We start from the raw sequence: 12456 nt of genomic DNA on the forward strand, positions 1-12456 counted from the left end.
CTTAAAATTAATTAAAAACGTGTTGAAAATTAAATGTATTAAAATACAGTGGACACTTTTATCTTTCAATTTTGGTAAAGATAATCTAAATAAAACATTACGAGTTAAAATATATAAGGTTTTCATTAATAAATTTCGCTGAATTTCCGCGATTTCGATAAATATGCATGATAATAAAGTAACTATACACTCTGAATTTAAAAATGTCTATTATAGGCGTGACTTGAATTGGAGGGTGTTGATATAATTTTTGCAACATTACATTTTGATCTCAATTTCTAAAGTTGCGATTAATTAAGAACCTAAATTTATTCAGGTTGTTATGATAGCGTAGAATTTCTCTAATTAATGCATAAATTATTAATTAATACGTTCACACTAACTTTATTAGTTTTGATACGTATTATATAGCGACATGATGAATACTTATTACAGTATCTAATAGTTTGCACAAAGATATCCTCAATTTTGCTTATAACGATTTTTGGCTTTAATCTTTAGTAGGTATGTATTAAAGAAGATATTATTTGCTTTCAAACGAGTTATTTCTCGATAAAATCGGTATTATACTTTAAAAGTTATTGCCATATAAATTTGTCTAAAATGGATTTTTTGTGAAGCAATTTCAGCGCCTCCTATGAGAAAGGGGGCACATATATATAATCTGGGCACATTACATATACATAATTTTTATTTATCGATCCTTCGATTGATACTATTAGCAAATATGTGTCATGTCAATAGGTATATAAAATTATAAGCATTTCAATGGCTACCTAAGTCAAAATGTAATAAAAAAAAAACACAGGGCTGCATCAGAAGCATATGTTTTTATTTTCATAACTGGATTAGTTTTTTAGCTAGAATGGTGAAAAATATTACAAAATGTACAGAATTACGCCATCTCTTCCACATAATTTTCTGGTAAATTCATCACAGTCAATCGATTTTATCCTATCTCAGCGTTCATCATTGGGGTCCTACCAGTAGGTACTTGTCATCATCGTCACCAACATATCAGCCTTTAACTATCCACTGCTGAACCTTAGCTTCCCCCTTGGGGAGTTTTATCAGTACTTGCCACGCTTGGCAGGCGGATTGGCGACCGCAGTCAAAGTGATGTTTTAAGAGAAACGCTGCTGCCTTGACCATTAAGTTCCCTTAGTCGCCTCTTACGACACCCACGGGAAAGGAAGGGGTGGCCCATTCTATGCCAGGACCATAAGGCAAAAACATTTGGACTATATAGATAATATTAAATTTATGTGCCCAGTTAATAGGCATTACTTAACACAAACTTAGGAAATACGTGGTAGTTTCTGTGACTATTTTAGAAAGTTAATACTGATTGCAATTAGTAAGTATAAATATTTATTTTTTCCCCGAATGCAATATGTGTCTTGTTGTTGTTTGTATCTTGTATCTGTAAAAGTATAACACCTTACAATCTTTAAGAGTGATAACGATGAGGGATGATGTGGACGACATGGGCTATATATTTATAATATATTTTTTATATGCATATATATTTACCATCATCTCAACCATTATTTGTCTACTCTCTCTGAACATATGTCTCTCGCATAGACTGCCATAAGAAACAGTTTTGAGCGAACTGCATCCACTGACTCTCTATAATACCTACATTTGAGGTCGTCATGCCATCTATTGGGGGGGAGGGGGTCATTATAAACTGTGCCCTTACACGGCCCACACATAAGGATCTTTCTTTCCCATCGATTATCGGTTCTTTGAGCTATGTTAGCTTCCAGCCCATTGCCACTTTAGATATTGTCACGCAAAGGAATTCCGAGCGTTAATGTTTATATCCATATATAGTAGTTCTTTTTAAAGGGATAGAAGATTTACAGATATGGAAGTAACCACTGGTTACATAGACCTACACGAGCTTTCCCTAGTAGCATTATCTAAAATGGTGTACCATAGATATCTACATAGGAAATAGGTTATAAAAGTGCTCATTTTCTAATAACCTTTCGTTGAGCTATTAGTTTATCTGTGTTAGTATTTTTATGAGCCAAAATAAGTCAAATAGTATTCGACACATAGTTATAAGTAACATTATATCGTTGGTACTTAATGTGTATGAACTTTTAATGACCTACACAAGTCTTTGACACGTAAACAAAGAGATAACGAGACGTTTAATTGTCAGTGATAGTACGAGTTACGCCGAAAGTGGTCGAAATCATGGCTCTAAGTATTTCTGAAGTAAATGCCTTAGATGATGCTCAGTTTGAAGCAATTTTTGGTAACGTCATAGAATTGTGTTCAGATGCAGCTGTGCAAATTAGTAAAAAGAAGCCATTCAAAAACTTAGCCGATTTATGCAAAGCATTTGATCAGTACTTAGATGGGCTTAGTAAAGCAGGTATGTTGTGGACTATCTATTGTGTTCGTGTACTTAAGGTTTGGGACTAATTGGTACATTATTTTATTGATTACTTTAATGTTTGGTAACATTTTCAAAGCATATCTAAAAATAAGTGAAAAACGTTGTTAAGTAGTAACAACAGGGGGAAAGGGATTGTTAGTAATGGAGAATGAGAATTTCATTGCTAGGAATATACCCAACCAGGTCGACATCCTCGCGGTTCTCCCTGGAAACTGTCATGGTTAATTCCTGATGAATTCATCATGATGGGCTAATGGGCCTGTTTTCATTCTCATCAATCACCCTTCACTGGTGCTCCGCCAGCGTATCCCGTTAGTGCAGGTGGGGTTACCATACCACTTTCACCCATAAAAAAGAAGCGGTAACAACGTTAAATTTACAATCAGTATTTAATGAGAAACAACAAATGTTCTCCACGTATTCTAAAATAATTTAAGAAAGTTACTAAACCAAAAAGTGCCCATGTAACGTATATATTTATATAAGTTTTTAGTATTAAAAATTATTTAAAGCAAATATGGATCTAGGTTATTTTTTATAAGGTGTAATTAATTTCTAATAGACTAGATCTACATCATCATCATCATATCAGACTTTAACCGTCCACTGCTGAACATAAGCTTCCGCCTGGGAGAGGAGGGATGGGTGCCAGAAGTTGCTATGCTTGGCAGGTAAATTGGCAACTGCAGTTAGGCTTTAGAAATATTTAAGAGAGACGCTGTTACCTATCGCTTGCCTAGTCGCCTTTTACAACTCTTAACGGAAAGGGAGGGGTGGCCTATTCTATACCTCGAACACATTGGTAAGATCTTCATAACCTTGTAAATTAATGAGTTTAGATTAGTTGCTTTAAAAGTTCGTTTTATTTACTTTACAGAAAAGTTGGTAGTGCTTAGATTGCATCCAGATTTAGCTGGTCGATTGGCATCACAAGGTGAACTGACGCGGGAGTCTACCGCGGAGCAGAGGAGCGCCGGTCTCTTAGACCTAACCGAAGAACAGAAGTCTATAATTAATACTAGTAATGAAGCGTGAGTATAATATGAATGTATTTATTTGTAGATACCAAAAATATATCTAAATTATGTTAATTTAAAATAGAAAAAGTAAGTAAGTCTAGATGGGTAAAATATACCGTACGTCGGAGTTGAAATAATAATAAATTCTGGATGTCTATTACATCCATATTAAGTATTTACTTTACATAAGCACAACTGCATATGATCAGCGGCAAAATAATATGAATAGAACGGGAGTATCCATGTAGACGGCTTATGCATTAAGTCTACCTTTGGTGACTTAAATAACTCTACCTTAGCTTCATGTTTATAGTCGACTCCTAATTAATTTCGCAATTTAATAAATGAGTTCATATATATTTGATCTTTTCATTTTTTGGCCATAAAAGCATAGATACAGACAGATTAACATTGCTCTTTCTGCTGTCCTAAAATGGTTTACAGCATACAATTTATTATTAAATGCATGTCCAAATTGACAAAGCTTAGACTTTGTTAACGAAATCGTATTTCTTGGTATTACTATAAATACTAAATTACAGTGAGGAGCACATATATCAAAATTAGGTGATAGACTTGGCTCTGCTACTTATGCGGTTAAAAGAATTAGACAGTCAACAGATGTTGCAACAGCTAAACTTGATTATTTTAGCTACTTTCATAGTATTATAATCTATGGAATATTCTTGTAGGGTAAAGCGGCAGATATCCAAATTATATTTATATTACAAAAAAGAGTCATACGTTCAATTTATAATATGGGTTCAAGAGAATCTGTTCGTGAACGTTTTAAAAAATCGAAAATCCCTCACAGTCGCCTCTCAATATACATATATGAAAACATAAGGTATGTAAGAAAAATACATGATTTTATAAAAGTATGTGATCATACAAATAAAAGCATACATAATAAGGAGAAGGTTAAGAGGTTTTTAAGAGGTTAGTAATTCGTTTTCGAGAAATTGTGTAAGGTTTTATAATAAACTGCCTAAGTGTGCCCTAGTCTTACCTTAGATTTAAATTTTCTGTAAAAATGACTCTGTAAAAAGTGATATTACAGGAGCGACGATTATATAAATGATAAATATGGATGCTCAAATTAAAATTAAACAATTTACTATTAAACTAACATTATATTATGATTATATTATATTATTAATTAATTAATAATATTTATAAAAATTGACATTATGATTATTAACTAATCGTGAAGCAGTTGTGTTTGCATGGCTGAGTTTCGGTTTGAAGGGTGGGATATGGCGTGAATTTACTGGGTACAGAGGAATAACATCTGAGTCCTCAGGAATGGCAACGCATGGGGGGTATCATGGGCGAAACGGTATACTCTGTTATTTCCATGGTACTGCTCATGTCTATAGGCGACGATTACCACTTTCCATCAGGTGGGCCGTCAGCTTGTTTGCTATTTTAAGTTGTATTAAAAAAAAAAACTTATTGACTTTATTATATTAATTATTCAGACTATAAATGCCAATTCAATTCTTGTAATGTATGGGTATTTTGATAATTACATAGGTAGTATATTGACGTAATTCAAGTAACTTAAAGCTAGTCATGCTCACTATAAGGTCGTGACTGGTGGCGGTGTTATGGGCCGGGTCGTGAGTTCCCTAAAATATGATTTAACACAATGATTGACTGAGTCATCAGTACAGTCATAGAAAAATTACAACAGAAAAAGCTATTTATATATATATATATATATATATATATATATATATATATATATATATATAATTTTTTATATATATATATATATATATAATTTTTTTTACTAATCTACAATATTCGAACGAAGCTCGACGACCCATATTTTTTGCGCCTCAGTTCAAAAACACAGTTTTCAGTTGCAATCATCTGTGAATTCATAAAATTCAAACGGAAGGACCTATTTCAAAGGATTTTATTTTTTGTTTTCACCTGAAATTTATTTCACAAGACTCGTGACGTGAATGAATCTCATGAGAGATAAAAAAAAAACGTAATAATAAGTGAAGCCTTTGTCTGTTTTTTTTGTTTTTGTATGTTTATGGGTATGGCGTTCATCCAGATTTATGGACAATTTTATTGTAATGTTTTACGGTATACGATATATGAGTTTGTAGCCGTTACCGACAAGAATGTTCTGTTTTTAAACATTTGTAAGAAGTGTAGTTTGTCGTGGTTGCGAATATGGTAAAATGTAAAAGCAAATCCGTGGCCGAGCAAACGGCGAGAATATGGAACACAGTAAGATTTTAACCAGTTAAAATCCGGCTGTTTATTCGTCATTCCAGGGACGAGCGAGTGTCTTTTTTTTTATATAACTGAGAATGGCAAACAAGCTGACGGCCCATATGATGGAAAGTGGTAACCGTCGCCTATAGACATGAGCAGTACCATGGACTTAACAGAGTATACTGTTTCGCCCATGATACCCCCCATGCGTTGCCATTCCTGAGGACTCAGGTGTTACTCCTCCGTACCTATTAAATTTACGCCATATCCCACCCTTCAAACCGAAACACAGCTATGCAAACACAACTGCTTTACGGTTGAAACACGAATGAGACAGAGGTACCCAAGCAATCGACTTTTGTACAAAGTCTCCCTCGTAAAAGGTATATAAATCCAAGTAAAATGAAAAGAGGTATCATTAGATTCATCTTTACTATGTTACGTCATGATGACGCCATAAATAAATAGTGGTACATACTATAAAAAAAATGCGCGTATTTTGTAACTTCGTCACGTCCATTTGTAACAGCATCGTGGCTGTCATAGGGACCGAGTGCGTTCTTCTTACATCAACATTAATCATGAAAGTTCTATGTTTAATAAAATACTAATGTTTATTCTGTGGAGGGTTTTTTGAATTTTTATTTTTACACTACCTATCTGATCCTCGACAGCGTCGTTGAAATTCTAGTATCACTTCACATACCTACCAAAGTAAAAATTTTACATATTGAATACAAAAAACTAATATGTATGTTATAATATCTATTTTTTAGCTACTTATAGCAAATAGCTTACTTACGAACATGAATGCTTGTGTAATACGGGGGTCGAACCCACAATTGGTAGTGAGATTGCGACATATCGGTACGTCATCACGATCATCATATAAATATTTATTTTTCGGTTTACTAAATACCTAATAGGAGATGAAATTAATAATTATTATTAAGTAGCATTGTTAATGTTTAAATATATTTTGTAAATACTGTATCTGCCATCTGTAGGAAATATGTAGTAGTAACGCAAAGAATAATGTGTATGTAGAACCTGTATTCTGTCTTCGTTTTTATTCCATCATCATAGCCTACTTTAGTTCATAGTAATGCCACTAGATGGAGTTAAACAGACGAAAATCATGACCAAAAGTTTAATATCCGAAATTATGAGGTAGTAATTCATCATTTGTAGTTCTTGAGAAAAATGGTAACCTTGTATTTGATTTGGTTACTTAAGTTACCTTTTAGTTTATATTATTTTTGTTCCATCATGGGTCATAAACTTACCGATAACGATGACTACTTGAAGACATGAATGAATACGATATGTGATATGTCGCATAGCCCATCGCAATGAATTCAACAAGAATTAATCACGATGGTTTTCAGGGGGAACCATGTAGAGATTGACCTGATAGGTTATATTACTAATAAATGAGACTGTTAGTTCCCATTATTAACAATCCAACTTTTTCCTTTGGATGGAGATACCTCTTATTTATATCATTTCATAGAAGTAGATATAAAAGATACTCGATAAAAATCGAAATAACTCCTCTATATATGTATATAAGATATTAGATTTATAATTTTTTATGGTAAATGTAATTTTTTTTGTGACAGTTATTACTTGTAAATATGTTATTAATTTATTAAAATATTTTTTATGTACAGGTATAAAACGAAGTTTGGATTCCCGTTTATAATATGCGCAAGGGAAAATAAAGTGCAGTCTATCATAGAAGGTCTTCAGCGGCGATACAACAGTACTCAAGAACAAGAAATTACTGTTGGGATTAACGAAGTGAAAAAGATTTGCAAATTAAGGATACTTGATATAGTTAAGGATTAAATATATATATTGGTTACAATTACTACTAGGTAATAATCTTTTATTTTTACTAATAGTAGGTTTTTTATTATCAATTTTAACTTTTCTAAACGTGTTTAGAACTTTTACAACTTTGTTAATCAAAACAAATGTCCATAATTTAATATATGGAGATTCGTTTTGATATGGAAGGGGCAAACATATTTGGATAGCAATACTAAAATAAGGAATGCGATAAGCAAAAAAAAAAAAATCTACAGAAACATTTAGGCGTATAATTTTTTTATTTTTTCTTATTTTTATTCCCTATAATTAATGTATCTATAGGATAACAAAATATAGCCAATATAGCCATAATAAAGCCAACTGAAGTTGTTTGCTATTCTAAGTTGCATAAAAAAAAGCTGCGAATAACATTAAACATATAAATATATACATTTTTTACTACGATTTATATCGTTACTGCAGTGCTGCAGTGTTACTAGCGAAATTCTTATCTTTTTAAACTTTACCAAATAAACAGATACTTACAGATTTTTTTATACAATAAAGGTGACAAACAAGTATACAGTCCATCTGATGCTATGGTTACTGTAGCCTATAGGCACCTGTTAGTGTCACGTATGCGTCACTGACTCTGAAGAAACCTTAATATACACTTTTTGAGGAACCTCATACTGTTCTCTAGGGAGACTACTGAGTCTCTAAGGAAAATTTGGGCAGGGAACTTATTCTAAAGGCTGTTTTTTTTTTGTTTTTGATCTTAGATTATTAAATAGAAATTACTTAATTAATGTCTAAAATAATTATATCTCAATTCTTTTAAGATATTAATGATATACTAATAAAATACATACCAACACTGGAAAGACAAAAACCAAAATGATAATATATAAGCATCATTTTGGTTGCTTTTAGTTACCAATTTAGTTTTTTTTGTATCAATAAGTATATTTAATAAATTAATCAGAGCAAGTTATTAATATAAGTCGTCATAAATTAAAGATTGCTTCACAAAAAGAAAACCTACTTCAACTACTCCAATTGTGACAAAATCTGTTATTATGATTCCAAAATCAAACTACTACCAATTTTGATGGAATTTTTATGGGATCAATTTGTCAGTATATTCTCTCCCATAAAAAACATCATTTTTCAAATTGGTTTAGAGCTGACAGAATTATAGTTACAAATCTTCTTCTTTTTTGAATTGGTTGATAAAATAGCTAAGTATAGAAATTTCATTAGTTTACACTTTACATCTTTTGGTTGTTTTCAATAAATAAATATAATATTAACTGTTTTACTGTATCCGATATTTAGTACCTATATATTTAATTACTTAGTTTTTCTGTAAAAGGATATTAAATAATTTAATGTCTTTTTTAAGTAGTTTTATTGTAAAAAATATTGAGAGAGAGTTATACATATAGCTCAATATTACATTTAACTAACTTATAACAGTCCAAGAGACCTTTCCACAACAGCATGTGGTTGACCGGCTACTTCACATAGGTCTCTGGTGTTAAGGATGTCTTCGAATCCAATATCCAGGTATCTTCCAGTGAGAACATCATGCTGAAGGTTGGAACTTGGAAGGAATGGTAGTCTGCCAACCTAAAAGTATTAAGAGCATAATTCTAATTTCTATCACACATAGAAATATAAATATGTAATATCCATGGGAAGTATCATGGGTGAAACGGTATATGTCTATAGGTGATGGTTACCACTTTCTATCAGGTGGGCCATCAGCTTATTTGTCATTCTAAGTAGCATAAAAAAAAATTATATAATACCAATTAGTTAATGGTGGATTTAACACCTAATAGCGTTCTCTACCAGACATTCATGAGGCAAGCAGAAAATGAAGTAAGCAGTGTATTTACTACAAAAATGAGTACAAATATTAGTATTTTGTGATATATTTTTATTCTTCATTAAATGTTGTACTTTATTAAAGTATAATGAAGACATATTTTCCAATGGTGGGTTAGTACAAATGGGCACAACTAACATTTTTAGTATTAAAAGGGCTATTATATATATCACTTGTATGATTTTATAGTTGTATTCTGCAGTTTGCCCGTGTTAATCAGTACAAATAGTTATCAGTATTTTTTCAGACAAAAACAGGATACTTTTATGAAAGATCCATGTCTAGTTAGCAACTAATGAGTTGTAATGATGATGATGAATTCATTGTAAATTGATTAACATACCTTACTGGCAAATTTCTTCTCCATAGTAAGTTTCATTGGTGCATGTAAACCTTGAATATTACGCAGCATTGCCATATCCATTTTTTCTTCATTCAAATGATACTGCAATTTTTAAAATATTAAATTACTTATTTAACATCATATAGTTGATTGCATAAAGTACAAATTGATTATATATTATTCAGTTATAAGGAATTTAATTATTATTTGTATAAAAACTAAGTACCACACTATCAATGTTTACATCAATGGTAATCCTTCTTTGTTAAAATTGTTGAATATGTTATTAACTGATTAAAATAAAAGGAGGTTTTTAATCTGATTGTATTTTCTAGGGTTTCATACCTCAAAAAGAATAAACAGAATATACCATCCATCATAGGATCACTCGCAGTCATCTGTTTGTTACAGCCAATTTGTTCCGAAACTACTGGACTGATTGGGATGTAAAATAGTTATGAAATGATACATCATGGGGATAATTTTTGAGGGGTTAATTAGAAATAAAAAAAGGATAGAAAATAGTTCATTACTAATACTATAAGTAACAGAAGAAATTTCTTAATACTTACATGTATGAATTTAATTTAAAATTGTAAAACCTATTATCAACTAGATAATCAACATATAGAACCCTCATAACATGAGTTTAACTTGTACTTGTCCAATTTATTAATGTTTGCTACCTCAGGGCTTCATTACTTATAAACTAACTAGGAAAAAAAGTATTCTGGACGGATATACTTTCAAGTTCATCATCATCATCACATCAACCATAAACAGCTAAGCTAAGCTTACTGGAGGTTTGCCAGTGTTGCTATGCTTGGTAGGTAGGTTGGCAACTACAGCTGGGCTTTGGTGATGTTTTAAGAGGGATGCTGCTGCCCATCACTCAACCGTTAAATTAAAAAATAAATGGTTTTGTTATTAGTGAAGTCAGTGTTTAATTATTTATAACAAAAATTACTCCTTAATTAAGCTGTCTGTTTTATATATTTGTCATTATAATGAGGCTGTTTCCATAATTCCATAGAAAGAATAACAAATATTGAGGTTTGTCAAACTTAGATATCTTATCTTTTTATTCAAGAGAATATAAAATATATTTAAAATTGAGAAGATATTTTTGTGTCTAGATTGAACATCTGCTCTTGCAGTAAACTTTTTAAGCAAATACAAAGAAAACAATAAAATAGGATTTTTCAATACTTACATTCTTTTCTGAGTATTCTAAAGGATGTCTGGTACCCAAATTTAATTTTGTGCCACCAACTCCAGCAACCAATGGGTCTGGTATACCAAATGGACCCTCTTGGACTTGTATGTTATTTACATTTTCTGGCTTGACTTTCAAAGATGGTAAACCGAAACTCTGGAAAATAATTGGTTAAATTATGAGAGCCACTTCAGAGTAGATACATAAATTCACTATAGTAAAGAAATTCTTAACCTTAATGATTTTACTAAAAATGCAATATCATCGTCCAATAAAAACCAGACCGGTGTTTATTAAAAGATGATTGATATATCTAGGATAAAATTATAGTTTATTCCATTAATATAAACAATTACTGTTGTATAAGTTAATGTTTTAGTATAATGTATTTTAAGTTTCGCTTTTAAAATTAGAAATTAACCTGAAAATTGATTAATTATATATAACTCACCATTGTGATGTTGTATGAAATGTATTATCGTTCTTAATCCAAAAATACTTTTTCAGTTGATAATTTTTAATATAAATAGATTAGGAAATATTTTTTGTTGCTACTTGAAATCTTACCAAGCAAAAAAACAAAATATCAAGTCAAGCACTTAAAAAACCAGAATAATAGAATGACTTATAATTATCACCACAGATAGAGAAACTACATACGTCATTATGACATATAACAATTACTACAGATGAAAATATATCATAGAGAAATTTCTAATGATAGTCAGACATGTAACATTTCAAATAAAAAAGTTTTTATGAATTCTATGCATGATATATTATGACATGCAAATATGTTAAATTTCGTGAATATTTTGACAGCTCTTGTAGCTCTGCTTTGTGGCGATGGAATAGTCTTTAACTGTTATTGAATATATTCGATTATTATACTCATAGAATTCGTGATCAATACTTGCATGTTCATGTAGTATGGATTATAATATATATTAAATTCAAGAAATAGATTATTTCTTACTTCTTGAATTTAATATGATAATAAAAGCAATTCCGTAATGAATTTCAATTCGTGCATATTTTTATTCAGTCAATCTAAAAATTCAGTAGAATATACATGCGTTGTTCGTTATTTAAAAGTTTTTTCGTTTCTTTTGGCATTATGTAACCAAATTGCCATATATTGAAAGTGTCTTATTGTCAATATCATAAAAAATTGTGGTAAAGTAAATTATTTCACTTTTTACTAAAAAAAGGTATCAGTTATTCTTGGATCATACTTTATTTATATTCAATTCTTTAAAAGTTTATTAAAATTCGTGTTACATGTTTAATATATGCATAATATTATAGTATTTTTTTTTTATATTTTTGAAAAAACTACACAAAGTTTTTTTTTTATACTCTTTGTTTACATTTTTTTCTCGAATTTCATTCCTGTAACCCATACATAGAGATTTTTATCCGTTTTGTCAAAAAAAAGATAGTGCCAACTCTTAACAATGAAGTCCGTTATAACCTTAGATTAAGGATAATACCAGTAATCTCACTGATTCTATA

At 30.8% G+C, this 12456-nt stretch overlaps 2 protein-coding genes across 3 annotated transcripts; one reads left to right on the forward strand and one right to left on the reverse strand.

Annotated features, from left to right (window-relative positions):
• The first annotated feature begins 2155 nt into the window (after nt 1-2155).
• Nucleotides 2156-7553, forward strand: LOC113523338 (2-oxo-4-hydroxy-4-carboxy-5-ureidoimidazoline decarboxylase-like). Of its 2 annotated transcripts, XM_052902402.1 has the most exons (4): nt 2156-2392; nt 3294-3447; nt 4128-4282; nt 7347-7553. In XM_052902402.1, the coding sequence occupies exons 1-3, from the start codon at nt 2212-2214 to the stop codon at nt 4279-4281; spliced, it is 489 nt and encodes a 162-aa protein (XP_052758362.1). In that variant the 5' UTR covers nt 2156-2211; the 3' UTR covers nt 4282; nt 7347-7553. The 2 variants fall into 2 exon arrangements, with proteins under 2 accessions (XP_052758362.1, XP_026765068.1); XM_026909267.3 differs by lacking the exon at nt 4128-4282 and having other exon boundaries at nt 2157-2392.
• Nucleotides 7554-8882: 1329 nt separating this feature from the next.
• On the reverse strand, nt 8883-11577 carry LOC113523339 (proteasome maturation protein). Its single transcript, XM_026909268.3, has 4 exons — nt 11393-11577; nt 10939-11097; nt 9726-9827; nt 8883-9120 (listed from the first exon to the last, which is right to left on the reverse strand). Exons 1-4 carry the CDS (start codon nt 11393-11395, stop codon nt 8959-8961), a joined length of 426 nt encoding a protein of 141 aa, XP_026765069.1. The 5' UTR covers nt 11396-11577; the 3' UTR covers nt 8883-8958.
• Between the last annotated feature and the right edge of the window lie 879 nt (nt 11578-12456).

This window comes from Galleria mellonella, unplaced genomic scaffold (assembly GCF_026898425.1).
Source record: "Galleria mellonella isolate WM207_F2 unplaced genomic scaffold, CSIRO_AGI_GalMel_v1 utg90, whole genome shotgun sequence".
Lineage (NCBI taxonomy): Eukaryota > Metazoa > Arthropoda > Insecta > Lepidoptera > Pyralidae > Galleria > Galleria mellonella.